The sequence below is a fragment of the Diadema antillarum genome, unplaced genomic scaffold, assembly GCF_040938485.1.
Source record: "Diadema antillarum isolate AM-2024a unplaced genomic scaffold, OU_Dant_1.0 seq00000798_RagTag, whole genome shotgun sequence".
NCBI lineage: Eukaryota > Metazoa > Echinodermata > Echinoidea > Diadematoida > Diadematidae > Diadema > Diadema antillarum.
Genome location: NW_027271682.1, coordinates 469,787 through 488,030, shown reverse-complemented (window position 1 = coordinate 488,030; position 18,244 = coordinate 469,787). Strand labels below are relative to the sequence as shown.

The window sequence follows — 18,244 nt, the reverse complement described above, 5'->3', positions numbered from 1 at the left end:
TACATGTACCTGAATGAGCTCCGGAATCCACATTTTGATAAGCTATGGACATGGTGTTTATACAACCTCAATATGTTTATTTGTCATTAAACAAAAATGTGCATGGACATTCTTAGAAATTGTGTTTTCACCTTTTAGATCAATACAAAATAGAAAAAGAATGGAATAAAACTTTTAGGTGTAAACTTAAAAGATTTCTTTACTGGTCACAAAGTTTCTGTTGTTGTGTGTAACGAGTTTACATTATTTGGCATAGGAAGATTGCAGAAGAAATGAATCAGTAGTGGATGTTGATAGTAAGAATCTTGCAAAACAAAAGTATAAACAAATATGATAACTCTAAAATTTGAATGGCATGAAAGAGAGAAATATCCATGTACAAATGTATGTACTTCATCTACTTGCTATGGCTTACTCTAGCTAAGATGTTGTGATTGTTAAAGAGTGTTATGATTTAAACTTTGAACACTGTTCAATATGCCTCTTATGAATATCATTATTATAATCATTATTATTGAGCATTATTATCACTACTTTATCATTATCAAGTGTAATATCACAGCCATGAAATGTCCTACAGTACACCTACATGTACTTGCATTTTAAAGCTTTGGAGGTACTGCCTCATTATTTCTATTGGCAATTTATGTTCACATTGATGACATACATTCCATGATCTTTCAATGACCTTTCCTGATGACCTTTTATGCCTTTCCTCTTTGCCCCACAGCCGAGGAGCAAGAAGCAGAAGGTGCAGAGACAGACATCACATCTCAACATGGAGAACCTGAGGAAGTTCAACGCTAAGAAGAGATGGAAGGTAGTTTACCAGTCTCTTCTATTCCCACAGGGCAAAACCAATACAAACTAGAAAAGCACTTGGAGAGCACCGATCTCTCGGCAAGCAGCTCATTTCAACCAATATACACATAACAGCTGGAAATGGCTCTATTTCCCGATGATAGGAAATCTTAGTGTCTCTACCTAAGTTTCCTCCGGAACACACTCCTGCACACCTCAAATACGGGATGTGCAGCTTGAATTCCCTTGTTTGTTGGCCCTATTTGACTGCTAAAGAATCGTTGCAAATTTCTTTTTAAAAAATTCCTGGATCAAGACGGTGATCCAAATCACCACCAAAATTTAATCATCTCTTCCTTGTGTCATTGTCAACTTTTCCTGTAAATTTCATCCAAATCTGTTTATAACTTTTGGAGTTATTTTGCAGACAGACAAATAAGGCCAATAATGTCTTTGTCGGAGGTACGTTTTATAAAGCATAAACCAGATAGGGAAGGTGAAGAATGAGTGCTTGGAGTACATGTAGAATGCATTTTGTCAGGCAATGAAACATTATTCAAATTAATGACATTCTTGCATTGAGGTGTTTTTATTTCAAGTGATTGACAAATTGCCCTACGTTTCATGTAAATAAGGATCAAACCTGTTGAAGACCATGGACCTAATACACATGGACATTCATCGTATCGTTAATTAATTCATGCACCCGTACATCTCAAAAGCGCCACAAAGACATTTTTAGCATGCTTCACTGCTTTGATCCCATGATCGTCACCGCCAGCAAGCCGGGAGAAGAACAAGAAGGAGATTTGAGAAATCTAAAACTATATGCGCAGAAGAAAATAACTCACAAAAATCAAGTAAAGTGAATGTGCAGTTGTGGTGTACGTTAGGAAATCATACCTCAAACAATTTCGCTTGGGAGAAGCAGGCAGTTTTTAAAAGAAAGCTACCATTTTGGCAGAATGATTGTCATTTGTGATCTCAATATTTCACTTTTCTCCAGCTTATTCCAGAGCAAAAAGGGACGGTAATGGTAGAGAACAGGTATATCTTGCCATTAGGCAAGGTCTTATGCGTGTGCGAAAATGTGCGAATCAGCAATTACCCATCTTTTGACACAAAATTTTGTCATGATCTCATGTTTGCTACTCCTCATCATCTGTATTTATTCAAAAACATTTCCGTCTGAGAAAGGCACATCAGCGAAACAAGACTGGAATGAGGGAAAAGATTCTTTTGTTAGTGACGATACGTGATCACACAATCGTTATTGTCCAGACACTTGAATGTACTCATTAAGATGCACATAAATAGGTGTCGGTGACGATCATTACATCAAAGAAAGACTGCAGTGAACAGTCCATGTGTATTAGGTCCATGTGAAGACAGACTGACTTTGCTGTGACACGCATTTCCCATAGACACATGCCTGAGTATTCTTGGGACTCATCTTCAACGGATTTAAAATCAGTGTTAAGTAGTAGCAGGGCATAGTTACGTACTCAGGCAGGATTTGAACCTATGACCTCCCGATCACCAGACAGGTGGCTTATCTACTAGACTACTGAGCTTCCCTCAGACAGCTGGTGCTGGTTCTAATCCTTATAGCAAGCAGGTGTATTGCATAATCATTCAAATCAATGACATTCATAAGATGCCTGTCTGGTAATCAGAAAGTCATACAGTGTAGGTTCGCATCCTGTCTGAGTACATTGTATATGCACGTACACATGTATGCCCGTATTTTCTATCATGGCTAATACCTAGCACTGAGTCAGATTGATTGGGTGCTTATTTACATTGATATAGGTCAATTTGCCAATCAGTTGCAAAGAAACATTACGTATAAGAACATACTAAAACAACGAAAGAGACAAATGTTGCAAATGCATCTTGAATTCGACATCACAAAGATTGTGATGAATAAAGCATGAAAGAGAATTGTCGGGAATCAACTATCTACATGTATACAATGTATATATCATTCTGTTTTTGTTCTTTTTTTTTTTTTTTTTTTGGTGCCACAGTTTAAACCTCCTGTGTGCCACGTTATTTTTAGACCACCATGCATAGGTACTTTTAGGAAACATATTGTCTTTCAAAGCCATGTAACCTTTTATAGTTAGCATTTCTTCCTTTTTTTTTTTCTTTTTTTTTGTGCTGGAAATACAATCCAGCAAGGTTGTTGAGAAAATCTATTGCAAGCTTTGCTTCAGTGAACTGTAGCAAGAGTTATTAAAGGGGCATTCGGACGATTTTCATAATTTCACATCATGTAGTACATAAATCAACAGCTCCATGTATAGATCCGTGGAATTTATTATGGTCCTTAAGCAGAGAAACCAATAAATTGAAAATCTTAAACAAATTACACTGAACAGTGATGATGACATCAGAGCCTCATATATTTCAGAAATATAGCAGTGTAATTCCATTACAATATTGCTTGCTCAACAATTTCACCTGTGAAAAATCCATGCATACCGTCTTCTTTTGTTCTGCTTCCTTGAGCCCCAACTCATGCATTCTTATGGTGAGGCTGTCATGTCATCATCCTTGTTCATTGCAATTCACAATAAATTTTGAAAACATTCTCATTACTTATCCCAATCACTATAATTTCTGAAACTCTGTACTCAGTTTGACTAATTTATAGTTGTTCAAATGTAAAAGTCTGAAAATCATCCGGAGGTCTCCTTTAAATAAAACATGTATGTTCACAATTTGATTGACAGTTGTGTAAGTGTGTGTTCAGCCACATGTGACATAATCATGAATCTTTCACATATTGTTAAACATTTCATACACCCATTTAACCGTGTACTGTCCAAAAGATGTCAATATAGTTTTTATGATGAAAAATGGTTAAATGTGAAAAATATTGTTGATAAGATGTATCATTATATACAATGTATTCAACTTGTGTTCAACTTGTATTCAACTTGTATGACATAATTTTGTTTCTTCCCCAATCTATTTCTCTTGCCATAGCAATCAATGAAGGTGGTGTCAATATGCAATAAACTTTCCAAGAATGCTCGACTACGGAGTGCCAGTACTGCAGTTGATGTTAACGGGGTGAGTAGCTATTCAAAATTTTGCAAGTACTCTTCTTTTTTTTTTATGGTATGTCTTCACAGAAGAAAAGATTTATTACAATGTACACAAAATGAGCACAAAATACAATCAATATCCAAAGTCATGATAGGCATTTCTTTTTTTTCTTTTTCTGTTGTTTTTTTTTTTCAACAAATTCTTTACATGCATGTAGACTTCTTTGTGGGGAGCCAACCTTGCATAACAATGTGTATGACCTTTCTTGGTCTCCTTGAAGCTTACATGAAAGACAACCTAAATGTGTAACAAGCAACTACATGTACATCAGAATGAAAACTAGTAATGAAGCTTTGCTGTCTGGCAAAACCTATGTATAATATCAATATCAACAAATATTTTTATACGGAAAATTTATATTTAGCTGTCAGTTGTAAATCCAATCTAACATTTCTAGCATCTTCAGAATCACCCTTTACATGACTGACTGGTTACATGATGTCTTTGGGATGGGGCACAGGATTTTCTTGTAGTGTGTTGTACTGTGTAGTTGTAATTGGGGCTGGTACAAGTATATCAAGTAGCTCAAAATACACTTATAAAAAGTCATGTAGGATATATTTACATGTTTCCAAAGATGATTAAATTCTAGGAAGTTGTCACCATCAGCATGATCTCCAAAATCAAATTCTAATACTGTAATGATATTAAATACGTGTACAATAATTATGATTGTCGTGTTTACCCTTTAATCTTCCAAACCACAATTATTCCCGATGGTATGGTAAAAAAGATGTAATTCTTCAAGTGATCAAGAGTCTTCATTATAATCCCACTACTGTAGGCAAGAAAACAGAATGAGGAGAAAATGAGGAAGCGTATTTCATTCATTAGGCATTTAGGCTTTCCAAAGCTTTGCAAATTGTCTGAATGGTTCTTAACCCGTTGAGGACGAGTCCCGAGTATACTCGGGCAGGGGTCTATGGAAAATGCGTGTTGTAGCAAAATCAGTCCGTCCTCAACGGGTTAAAGTCACAGCACAATTCTTGAAGTGGTACTTCTTTGCAACAAAGCACCCGCCACAGTTGTAAAGTCTACAGAATGTAGCACCGTACACATCAGTTATTGTTGAAATGCATGTGTGTTTTGAACACCTGAAATAGATGTACATTGTAGATGCAAATGGGCACAATCGACAATATACGAAACACACTTGCCAACAAGCTCCATCCAAAGCACAGCGATTAAATGTGTATAAAAGAGCTTCACAGAGATGAAAATGGTGCAGCACATTCAAGTTAAAATTTACTGAATGATTTGTTGGTGTGAATGTTTGACATATTGTAAGGAGAAAAACAGAGAGTTGAATTCCAAGATCCAGGCGAGTTAAGTGGACCTGTCATTTTGAACACAAACTATACAAAGGTAATGGCTTTGTGATGGTCCACATAAAAGTTGCAATTGTGATTCAGGTAAAAATGACACAGAAGTAAATAAAATTGAACTCCAAATAATTTTGAAACCAACATCCCCACCTTTCCTAAGGTATGCCACCCACCAATCAATATGTGGTCTTTTCCCCAGGATCTTGTACCCCTCCATATTGAAAATGTACCCCTGAAAACATCTCTTGAATCATTCCATTTTTTACTGACAGTGCATACAGTATGTCCGATAGTTAGAAACCCTTATGTCCCTTTATATTCTCCCTCCGTGTCATTTTCTGTATGCTGATTGTTTGGTATTTTTGTTCTCTCGTCATGACGTTGTCAAGAATTCTACGTAAATGTCAGTCTGATTATCAACAATTAAGTAACACTGTAGGTGTGAAGTTATTGTTTTTTTGTAATCAGAAAAGGGATGGATTCATATGATTGTAAGAGAAACTAATGACCAAAACAAGATTGTTGTTTGACTTCTGCGATGTGATCTTGTGAGAGCGATTGGTGCTACCTGTGACTTGACACCTGGTAACTGTGAATGTGTTACACAATGAAGTGTATTAAAATCAGATACATACGAGTCATGTATCTGGTAGTGATTGTCATTCTTTGCTTGTGTTTGTGCATGTGTACATGTACATGTACGTTTGGTGTCTGCGTATGTAGGCCTATTTGACACTTTACACTTTTGAGGATGCTACATGTAGAAACAGGTGATTCACTTGCACTTGTATTGCACAAGCACAGCGTTGCATTGCAAGAGAATTATGATATACAGATGTATTGAATGGGTAGCAAATATTCCACTTTTAGTGATGGTAGCACAGTTCAACAAATCTTGTTCCTTTGTTGTGTCATTTGGAAAAATATGCAGTATTACATTCAAATCTTTCATAACGTTGTCGTGACATGGAAAGCTGATCTCACAGCTTTATTGGAACCAGTGGCGTAGCATTTACACATTATGCACAAATTTGTAGCAGCGGTTGCTGTGACAATAGCATTACGAATAGGTTCCAAGATTTACGTGGCTCTTTTTTTTTTAAGTCGAAAGAGAAGTTGTCATCTTAAGCATTCCAGCTCCCTGTTCACCATGGAATCACTCTGCTTCCCCCATTTCGTGTCGCCATATTTCTCCTACAGAGGTGTAGAAGGCTTCTAAGAAAGGTATGTCGCTTTGAGAATGATCTCTCCGGAATGACAACTTGTACGACATAGAATGCCACTTTTTTCGTATGTCACATACAGTCCTTGACTGTAGGGATTCCGGAATGATTCCTTTGTTTTGTGCCATCTTCCAATCATTGATTTCTGCTGTCTCTTTGGTATTGGTAATTATTTTCTCTTCTCATGTTGTAACAAGATCCTCTTGAACTTTGGATATGCTGGAGATATTGCAACATGGACAATGTATGTCACACACATGTGCATGTTTCTTGGAACTCACGATGTATGCAGCTTTTCAACATTTTTATGGGAGATATCTATTACCTGCTGTATGCCGCTCTCAGTTTACCTATGGGTAGGAAAATATCTTACTATCTGATGTTTATCACTTCTAAAGAGGATGGTCTGTTTTGTGCATCTTGCATTAATCATGTGATATCAGTGTTGCCTTGGTATCGGAAATGTTTCTTTTTCTGTATAATGTGAGTGATATGGAATGCCTTCTTTTAGGGGAATGGGGGTCTTGAGGTAATGCATTTTTAGTAATTTACCAGTTCAGTAGTAGAAAACCATAATGCAAAAGAGAGATTTTGCATGTGTGTTTACTTCGTGTGAAACCTTAAGGTGAATATACTGTAAAAGTGGAAATTTTCGCAGTGTTGAAATTTTCGCGCATTTCGCGCAACCAAAAACTAGCGCGAAAATAAAAGCACGCGAATATTTTTGCTTGCCATATGTTCCTGTGCGTGATGTCTTGATTCCGCGGATTTAAAAACACGCGAAACTCTTCTCACCCGGCCTAGCGCGAAAAATTAGTCGCGCGAAAATATCCACTTTTACAGTAGATAATCTCACCACACTGAAATTACATTTGCATAATACTTCAATGAGAAACCTCAACTTCAGGGAAATTACTATAAATCTGTCATTTGTGGGTAAAACAGGAAATTTTGTGTCTCTGCTACCTCTTCATAAATGGAATTATGAAGATATAGTGTTCACATGGCCAAACACACAAACACCTTCATGTACCCCCCTCCACCCCTTTTCACCTTTCATACTTTTCAAGCATCTGGGATGTACAGTGTAACATACAAGTATATGGCATTGGGAAATCAGATGAGTGGATTCGTGTTTGTTAACCACTGATACAAAGGTTGGGGGAGAATTACAATCATCTATCATCTCATTATTATTCTCAAACCATCTGAATATGAACGATGTGCTTGATTAATGACTTAGACCCTAGATGAGGTATTCCCCGTCATCACTGGGTTGCCTCAGTGGGTACGGAGGTGCAAACCTGAAACTACAGTAAGCAGGTCACTAATTCACCTCAACATTAACGATATATTGTCATCATCCGTCAACATCAGTGCACTTTAGGTGTGTATCATTTAAGTTGTTATATGTGACGGTGCACCTCAAAACGAACATAAAGTCGCACACACTGATTTTGCGTGAGGACTGAAAATAAGTGAAATGGGTCAACCTAGCCGAACTTGACTTTTTCATACTTTCTGAAAGAGCGGGTCTTCTTCTACATTATGCTAAAATTTGGTATCATAAAACAGGCAGGAAAGTGTGTCTTTTTAGCAGTTTATCTCGAACATTTTTGGTAGAATAGTGTGATTAGGTGTGTCTTTAGAATCCCTTTTCCATTTCTGAAAAACCTTGTCCACACTCTTTACTTTCAACTGTAATAACTTTTGAAAGGATGGTGCTACTGCTTTGAAAGTTGGTATTAATTATGGACAGAATGTGTTAATGAGGCATGCTTTATTTCAGTTTAATCTGATGATCCCTTCATTGTTGTTACTCTGGTGGTTTACTTCCTGTTTTTTGTCCCATTCATCGCACAGCCAACACGGTTTGGTAAAGATAAAGCGCTTGAATAGACACTGTACTTCAGAGCCTCTTTTCTCAGTTCACACTTTTCCTGAGTTTGTGCTTTCTTTCCAATATTTAGATAGGTTAGGAGAGTCCATTTGATTTGAGTTATACATCATTTTAAAGCTTAAAGTATGTTCTTTCAGAATATGGTCTGAACTAAAAATTCATGTCTGGCGACTTTTTGTTTGTTTTGAGGTGCAGGGTCACAAGATGATGTAGAGAAAATCTGATAAAACCATAATGGTGTGTATAGCAATGAAGTGTCTTGTTTTTGAGCTCACAAGGCAAATATTACTTTGGACTAAGTAGCTAAAGCCTGTATTACATTTGTCTATAGAGGGCAGCATTGCTGTACAGTGTGCAGCATAGCCAGTGTACAATTATATGCAAACATGCACTGATGTTTAATGCTCAGTATCAGGTGAATACACCATTCTCTTTGCCCATGATTTAAATATGCAATGACTGGTTTTAGTACTGTGTGTGGTGACAAGATGATTGTAACAGGTCCAATTGTAAGTCAACTCTAGTAGAGCTTAGAGGAGCTGAACAATTTTTTGGGAATATGTTTTTGCTGGTATCGCATAGATGTTATAGAATGTTTCCACATTTCAGTTTTGTTGTTACATATATATATGCATTTTCATATGCTATATAAGTTGTAATTGCTGAGCCATGAAGAGTCATGGACCTTATACTATAAATTTTATGAGGTGAGGCTTCTGAAATCCTGCAAATGCCAGTTTGAGACTTAACCTTTCTGCATGGCTGTTGACTTGTGTAGTGAAGTTTAGGTTCAGTCTTAATGCATTAATTGCCATCTCCTTCGTGTACAGAGACAGATAAATTTGATCAGTTTCATGTTAACAATTAAGGCGGTACTGTTTGTGCACGTAAGTCATGCATTCACATTACAGATTACTGCATATGACTGTATAGTGTCAATTTTTATTAAACCCATGGAAGACGAGCTGATTTTGCTACTGTATAACACACATTTCCCATAGACACCTGCCCGAGTATACTCGGGGACTAGTCAGCATTGGGTTAATATGAATTGAAGGAGAGACATCTGTTTCTGGAATGTTTACCATCTCTCCCTGTCGAGGGAGAAATCTGCCGTAAGTGTACGTGTCTGTTGAATGTCATGTTTGTCAGCTTGCAGCTTCAAAATCCCATTAAAAAAACTGCTTTGAGATGCAAAAACAAACATCCACTTCATTGCATGCGCATGGCCTTTGTAGAGTGTGTGGAGTGGTGAAATGGCTTTAACCCTATACGTGTGGACTCTGCAGAATGATACCACATACATTCCTTGTTTGAGAGGCAATGGGTTAATGCCATTCTACAAGTTTGAGTCTACTGCCCATTCCAAGAACTGACCTGCTTTGCATTACCCGTCTGTGAATCGTAGCTGTGTGCATGAATGTTTATATGTGTCTATGTTGGCCTTGTAGAGTTCACTATACACCATGCTTTGCACATTAGAGCACTCGTCTTGATGTCATTTTTGCTAAGTACAACCCATTTTGGACCAACATGAACTTCACTTAGCCATCTTTGTTGCCTAAATTCATGTCATAATGTCACTTTCTGTAAAGAAATGGTAAATTTTTTTTTTCAATTTCATGAAAAACATCCAAATATTATCTTGTCATGTTAGAAAAAAAAATCACTTTGTATTATGAAATAACTGAGTTGTTAGACAATGTAGCTAGTAATTTCTAACATTCAGTCCTGGACTGAAAATGAAGTTCAGTCCAAAATGGGTTGTAGAAAAAAACAATGCTTTGCTCTCAAACATTTTTGCATACATTTGTCATGCTACGAATGCTGCATGTTTATTCCCAAACCCCTGTGCTTGAAGCATGGCACATATGCTTCATAAGATATGTACAAAATATATGAACTTACCTTTGATACATATCAAGATACATGTTTCCAGAGATAATAGAATAGTTTTAGCAGGACAAGTGCACATAGCTCATTAATGAGAGAGGATATGAACGGTGTAGATTGGCATAATACTCAGGTGAAGGCTTTAATCTGAAAGAAACATTTATTTCCTGGTCCAAAATTTTACTCGCTAAATTCTCTCATTCAACACAGAGGCAGTATTTGAATAGGGTTTAGAAAGGTGGCTGACTATACAGAGCACATGTCCAGTGTAATTCCTACCCGAGAGGGTAAATGCATTTGCATTCTTGATTTTTTATGCAAGTTGCATCCCTAAATTCAAATGTGACCTGCTACAACAAAAGGATCCTAAAGTCGCTGACGGCCGAGCCGAGAAAATCAAGTTTGAAGTCACATCATCAAAATTGGTCAAAACAATCGGATTTCTGTTTTTGGCATAATTTTGTAGTCTAATGTTTTGTCCATCATCTGCCGAAATTTTGAAGCTCAATGATCACAGGAAAGGCAAGAAATTAGCGTTTTTCTGGGCCATGATTTTCCGACTTTCAATGTAAGAGAATCGTGTCCGTAGATTTGGATTTAGCGCCACAGCTAGCAACGAGGGAGTGATCTTATTGGTCAGTACATGGCATCCTGATTACCGATTGGTTGTGCATAGACCGCTGGCGCTAAGCTTGACTGCACATGGCGGAGGTCGCTAGGAGCGTGCCTTCTATTGTCAGGCAGTGAAAACTGTCTCGGCTCCCCATGACCATGATAGCGTCGGAAGGACAACTTTGAAGGCGTTTTTCTCGAAACTCTGATTTCCTCAACCACTTGACATGCGCTGATAAAATCATTGATATCTTCGCAACCGAGTACTTTTATGAGTTGTGCTATATATGAAATTAAAGTAGAAGAGTACGGAAATAATATCATGCCATTTTCGGAAAATCGTCCTCCCCGACTTTCGGATCCTTTTGTTGTAGCGGGTCACAAATGTGTAACATATTATAATGACATTACATTTATATATTGTACCTGTCAAAAAAAAATCAAAAAAAAAATCAAAAAAAAAATCAGATCACATAAGGACACAAAATAGTATTCACATTTTACCACACAGACTCAACTTCTTTGATCTGCAAGCAGTAATATTTTGCTCTTCTAATACCTCGTAAGTGTGTGATTTATATGATCCTAATTTGAAAGATAATCATCAAGAGCAATTTCAAAGGATTGTGATGAAGAAATATATGAATTAGAATCAAAGGCAATAAAATCGTGTTGACACCTTTGCCAATCATTGACTACAAATGATACATTTTACTGCCAATGCTGCTTGGAGCTCAACATGGTCTGCTCTGGTAATTAGGAATACTGCCCTCTACAGGCATAAAGTGGCACAGGCTGTTGGTGGTTGTAGAAAGCAAAGGAGGATGAATCTGTAGGCCTATTTGAGAGCTTCTACACTGGGATTAAATTCATGTGGTAATAGACCATGCAACACAATGTTTGACGCTCTTTCAAATTTGCTATGACTTTATGAAGCATACACTGTAGATATGTAAATCTTGAAAAGCTTCGACACTGTCTTTACATATTCAGAGTGTTCACTAATTACAGGCTCAGTTTTTTATTGCAATTGAGCTATTTTTTTTTTAATGAGTGAAAGAAGGATATGATGTATCAACAAACCAAATATCCGAAGAAACACACATTTATTCAAGCAAACTGACAACTGCATTTAGAAGAAAAAAAAAGAAGGATTTAAGATGACTTTATTACATCTATTTCTTGTATTCCCCAAGTTTTTCTTTGTAATCCCTATAATTTTGTCACCAGTGGGTAATCATTGAAACCATTATTATTGTATTTTCAAACAAATCATGATATATTTGGTTGAGATTGACATGCGTCGTGTGCATTATATGCCTTCTTTTATATTCAGAATAGTATCATGGTGGTTTATGTAATTAAGAAAAAAAGAAGATATAATTAGACGAAAATGTTTTTCCCTATATTGCGGCATCATATTTTACTTGAAATAATTCATTCCAGTTCTTGTTTATTAATTTCCTGACAAAGGGCAAGTGTTTTATGAAGTGTTCCCACTTTTGGCTTTTGATATCCATTGACTTCAGGAGGAATTCAGTCACATGAAAAGTTCTGAGATTTACACAAATGTTTACTGTTATTTCAGTGGTGATTTAGAATGAAGCCATTGAAACATTCATATTTTCCCTTGATGTTTGAGAAATTTTAGCGTAGAGAAAATATTAGTATGGTACGGAGAAGTTTAGGTGATATACATTTTTCCTGAAATGTTTCAAATGCACTACTTCATGCTCAATTCCTTTTTTTTTTTTTTTGCTCATTGCTAGGTACAGCTGTACATCATGCTTGAAATCATGTCAGCACATGTTTCATTTTAATTTCTCCATCAACCAACTAGAAAAAAAAAATGATTTTCATATTTTGTTTCTTCCTATTTTTTATTTCTGCTTCTTCATCCCATCATATGATTTGCACCCGACGCTGTGGCTGCCGTCTCAACTGGACAAAAAAACAAACAAAACCAAAACACAAATGAAAAACAAACAAATGTACATCTGCAATGTCATTCTGTCTGCCTTGCCTGCTGTGCTGTGTCGATGGTGGTGGTTTTGTGGTGTCTGGTGATGGGATTTGCACTAACAGTCGCCACCCGCGCTCTCACCCGTTGCCGAGGCAACCGCATCCACAGAGGAGGAAACGGGAGAGGAAGATGCATTCCACGGCGATAACGCTGTCGGAGATGGAGTAGTGATAGAAAAGGGGGCCAGTAGGGGTAGTGATGGTTTTGAAGCTCCGGAGGAGGGGGATGGAAAATGGAGTAAATTGGCTGAGCAGGGACAAACTGGAGGAACCTCCACTCATCCTCAGGATTCAAGGAAAACTGAGGAGGAGGAGGGAACAGGGGCCACACCCATTACACCCCCAGTGACTGGTAGGAGCAACGATAATGATAACAATAACAACAGCAACAAGGGTTTGGCCAATGATTCACTCAGCAGAATGGGAGAGACTGGCATTGGGTCGGGGGTGGATGGGGCAAACAAGGGGGAAAGACACGCCCAGATTGCAAATGATAGCACTCAATTAGGTAAAAACGCTGGCAGAATTGATTCTGGTAACCTCCTGAATTTCATCACCAGTGTGATGGTTGTGTTTGGTTGCTTTCTGTACTTTCAGATGTAGGTACACTGTTGTATGTCACTTTTCTTTTTAATGCACAATGTTGGATCCTTGAATGTTAATTGACCGAGCACACAAATCATTGAACAAGTGAACAAGTGATGACTGCTTTGTAAAGGAAAAAATTCTCATATTTGACATGCCAAATTGATGTTTGATGTAACGTTTCTTCCAGAGTAGCTTCTACAAATTGAAATATACCCCCCCCCCCATTTTTTTTAAATCTTTGAGTGTCCGATTTTGCCAAAAGCTCCTGGAGATTGTTGTACTGGTATCAATAACCCATACATAATTTAAATGGAAAATCCAGCAAGAAAAAGACAACAAAAACCAACACTGAAGTTGATTAATCTTCTATAGTAACATTACACCCTCTTGGGATTATCACAGAGCTTCTAAGGTCTGTTGACTGTAGTGTACATGTAGTGTTGCTTATAGTTGTAAGATATTCAGAAGGAATTTCACAAATCTTAATTTTGTATGAAAAGTTGACATTGCCTTGACCTGTTATTGATATACAGCAAGGCAAATGTTAGTGTACATGCTTTCTGTAAGAGTTAGGCCAAGTGCTGTTTCATTAACTCAGAAAAAAACCCACACACAATATTTTGTGAATTTTTAATGTATTTTCTTTCTCATTGTTACAATCGTGAATTCACAACTTGTTCTGAAGGTCTGATCTTGAAAGGAAGAGATTTTGAATTCACCCAAACTTTGAAAATATATCAGTTTTTCTTTGTTAGCAGATTGCATGGTTTTTATCAAACTTTCACTAATTGTTTCACAGATTTTTCTGTATTGATTAAATCTGCGTAATACATTTGGGAAAACTTCCCCTGTAATAATTCAAGAGTACAGAGGAATCAATGGATACTGAGCAGTGCGTACCTAAGTCATGTGACCTAGATTGTTGTATATACTGTCTACAGGTACAATTTGTAGCTGTAGAGTGCCATGTTTGATGAGGGACGTAGGTTTAAGTAGCCGTAATATTTCTATCGTAGATTTCATTCTTCTTAAAGTGGCAGTGATCTTTCGCTTTTAAATCACTACCTTTTATTAAAGCAAACCATCCTTTTTTTCATTAGTGGATTATTTTGTTTTTAATCATCTATGGATTTCTTAAATAGTGCTTGATGTGGTTATAGTAACTATAGCTTGTAGAATGTAGAAAACATTCAACATTGTGATTTTTTTTTTAAAAGATGCATTTAACCCATGGAATTCCTGATGTTTTTACCCTAACATGCCTGACTTAACATTTCTGATATGCAGTCGTGTGCTTTAGTATGACAGGAAAACTCCTTGGAGTTATTACATTTTGCTGTGTTTTTAACTTTGTTAACGTGAGTCACTAACAGAAATGTTGAAATCCCGGTATGTACAAGTGATACGTATGGTGACATCATTGCATAATTGAAGCCAAATGAATGGTTGTTGCTATGGAAACTGCTTTATTGGAAGTCATGGATGTACCTTCTGTGTGCCCAGAGGAACTGTGTATCAAAATGTTCCTCACAAAATAAATTCATCATGTTGCTTTGACAGAGTATTGATCTAGCATGCAATGTGGTAAATGAGATGTGATATATGTGACCGTGCGACACAAAAAGTCGCACCCCTTGATTTTACATGAGGACTCAAAAAAATGTGAAATGGGTCAACCGAGTCATATTCTTTAGCTTTTCATATTTTCTGAAAGAGCTATCTTTCTTCTACGTTATTCTGAAGTTTGGGGTCATAACATGAATGGGAAAGTGTGTTTTGAGCAGTTTTTCTACAACCCTTTTTTGGGGGGAGAGTAGAAAGACTAGCTATGTCTTTTAGAGGCCCCCTTTCATTTCTTGAAAGCCTTTGCGTACTCTTCACTTTCAAGTCTAATAACTTTTAAAAGGATAATGCTACTAATTTGAAAGTTGGCATTAATTATGGACAGAATATGTTAATAGAGCATGCTTAATTTCAGCTTAATCTGATAATCTCTTCATTGTTGTTGCTCTGGTCGCTTGAATAGACAGATAGACCGTGTACTTCAGAGCCTCTTTTCTCAGTTCACACTTTTCCGGAGTGTGTGCTTTCTTTCCAGTATTTAGATAGGTAAGGGAATTCCATTTGAATGGAGTTTTACATCATTTTAAAGCTTAGAGTCTGCTCTTTCAGAATCTGCCCTTAACTGAAATTCCATGTCTGGCGACTTTTTGTTGGTTTTGTGATGCAGGGTCACATATGCAGATGTTTAGTAATCATTTGTGTGCAAGTGATGTGTTTTGTCTTAACCCAAGCAATACCAGATTGTGATTACAATCAACTTTAGATGAAATTGTAACTGTGATGATGGCAATAATTTTGTCTTCCAAAGAATTCTGTCTGATATTGTTCCTCTTCAGCTGCACTACACATTGTGGACCTACAGATAAGTTCTATTCATAATTTGAGTTGTGTTGTATTTCATAGGCAGTATTGAATTGCTTTATTTAGATTTGTTGTAGTTGGTTTGGTGATCATACAAAAAAAGACTCTTTACTAACTCATATTGTAACAATCAAATATCAAAGATATGTTGTATATAAAATATATTTTGGTAGTTCCTACGTATATTATTTTGATTTTGTGTATTACTCAAGAATTACTTTTGCAAATATTGTTTTATTATTTCATGTAATGTTTCAATCAATATGAATAATGATGTACAGATACTTCTAATTGATATTAGTTATAATATCAGCGTGTGTTTCATGATTGTTTTAGCAGCAATGGAAAGTAAAGGAGAAAATGAGGTAGGATAGATCATGGAAAATTATAGTTGTTGTTTTTTTGGGGGGAGGGGTGCGAGTGTGCAGGCATATACACTGTACATATTGGATTGCCTTGTGGTTTGCTTTGCTTGACAGCATGGGTTTAATGTGGAGCATTGTGTCCTATGGGCATTATTAATTCAACTCATTAGAGAAAAAGAACAAGATAGAAATGAAGTTCATTCTGTCTTAAAGGTTGGAGAAAGGTGTTGAGGTCATATGATGCCTCAATTGTGATAGACGTTTCCCCTCTCCCATCAGAAAAAAAAGACAGACTGAAAACTATTCAAAAGAAAAGCAAAGAAGTAATTTGTCATTAACAATCAGTCTGTGCTAAAAAATGTATTAAAAAAATGCATTTTTTTATAAAGCACCTGTACAAGAAGTGTGAACAATTTAACTTAAGCTTTTTGCAGTAACATTCAGTATTATCACTGTACCATACCACATCACACACAGATTGTGATATGTGCTGTACAAGCCAGTATTTTTTTTTTTTCACTATAAATATCAACGTCCACACTTTGTTACATTTTTGTCACATTTTTGACCGGTGAGGAGACAAGGAAGTCCATTAAAAAAATAAACCTCATAATGAGAGTACCAAATTTACCTCCTCCAGTCCAGCTGATCCAGTGGAAGTGTGTGATATGTCATACTTTGACATTTACACCCACATGTGGCATTATGAAACCAAATAATGTCCAGTACACTAACACCACCCCTCCCCCCAAACGCACAACTTGCTGCAGTAGATATTAGGGGACATAGACAGTAACTGTTGCGTTTTTACCCACACAATCCAAGCCTAGAATGTGCTATTGTGGAAAACAAGAGAAGTGACTGTTTTTTTCCTCACACATTCAAAAAAGAAAAAAAAAATATGAGGGGGGGGGGGAGTTGGGGTTGTTTACATCAAAAACAATTTTAGCTCACTTGTAATTTGTGTTGAATAGGATTTTCACTTAAAAATGTGTTTTCGTGAACTGATTCAAGGATTTATTCCTGGTTTAGTCTTTAGGACAGGGCAGGGATAGTTCATGTTAGTTTTGTGATTGGCAATAATTATACAATTTAATTATATTGAAGTGGCAATGTGTAATAGGATTGGAGAAGACTACCCATATCTGCCTTAAATAATTTAGTAGAGTTTTCCTGGAAATAAACACAAGAGGGAGCACTTCAGTTTTTCAGTGGAAGACGGCAATGAGACAGAATAATCTGGGTGGAAATTCATACAGTGTAAGATTAGCACATACGCAGTCACTTACAGGTGCCGTGAGTGTCATGTATTAAAGCTGCTTGGATTACCATATCAAGCTATCAATAAGTTTGTAGCTATTAACTGGGTGCTACTTAATGCAAATGTGCATCATAATCACAGTTTGTCTGATTCATTTCAAATGTGTACTCAATCATAATGTGGGAATCTTTAATTGGATACCTACAAGGCACATTCTTCTCTTGTCCAACATGACAAACACAACAGCAAGAAAAAAAAAATACAGTAAAGAAAACAAGCAAAAGCGGTCCCATTGTCATCTGGTCGGTTATTCATCATGTGATTACAATTTTGGAAAAGCAAGATTATACCTAATCATGGTTATTTTGTGTAGACTGACATGTTTGGTGATGTAAATCTGATGCCATCATATCATACTTTGAGAGAATATCCCCAATAAGTTATGGCTATTGATCATAATATATCCTAGACATTTTTTTCTTCTCCTCAACACTTCATCACCTAATGCTGCTTGCTCCAAGTTCCACGATTTAATCAATTTCTATTCCTACCACACATTGGACTGCTCCTTCTGCCTGGCCCAATTAATATGAGCTTATGCTGATTTTCAATGTTTTTGTTTTGCACCAGTTTTTCGTGGTCGAATCAATTCTATTAATTGTTCATTAACTCGTAGTGCTGTGATGACTGTTAAAGTGTATGTTGCATGATGT

At 36.7% G+C, this 18,244-nt stretch overlaps 1 protein-coding gene across 1 annotated transcript in view; it reads left to right on the top strand.

The window, feature by feature from the left end:
- LOC139739348 (death-associated protein kinase 1-like) overlaps positions 1–18,244 on the top strand; it is a 159,654-nt gene that overhangs the window by 73,942 nt on the left and 67,468 nt on the right. The window contains exons 9-10 of the mRNA XM_071649965.1: positions 731–820; positions 3,796–3,882. Coding sequence (XP_071506066.1) covers positions 731–820; positions 3,796–3,882 — 177 coding nt within the window. The remainder of the gene's footprint in view (positions 1–730; positions 821–3,795; positions 3,883–18,244) is intronic.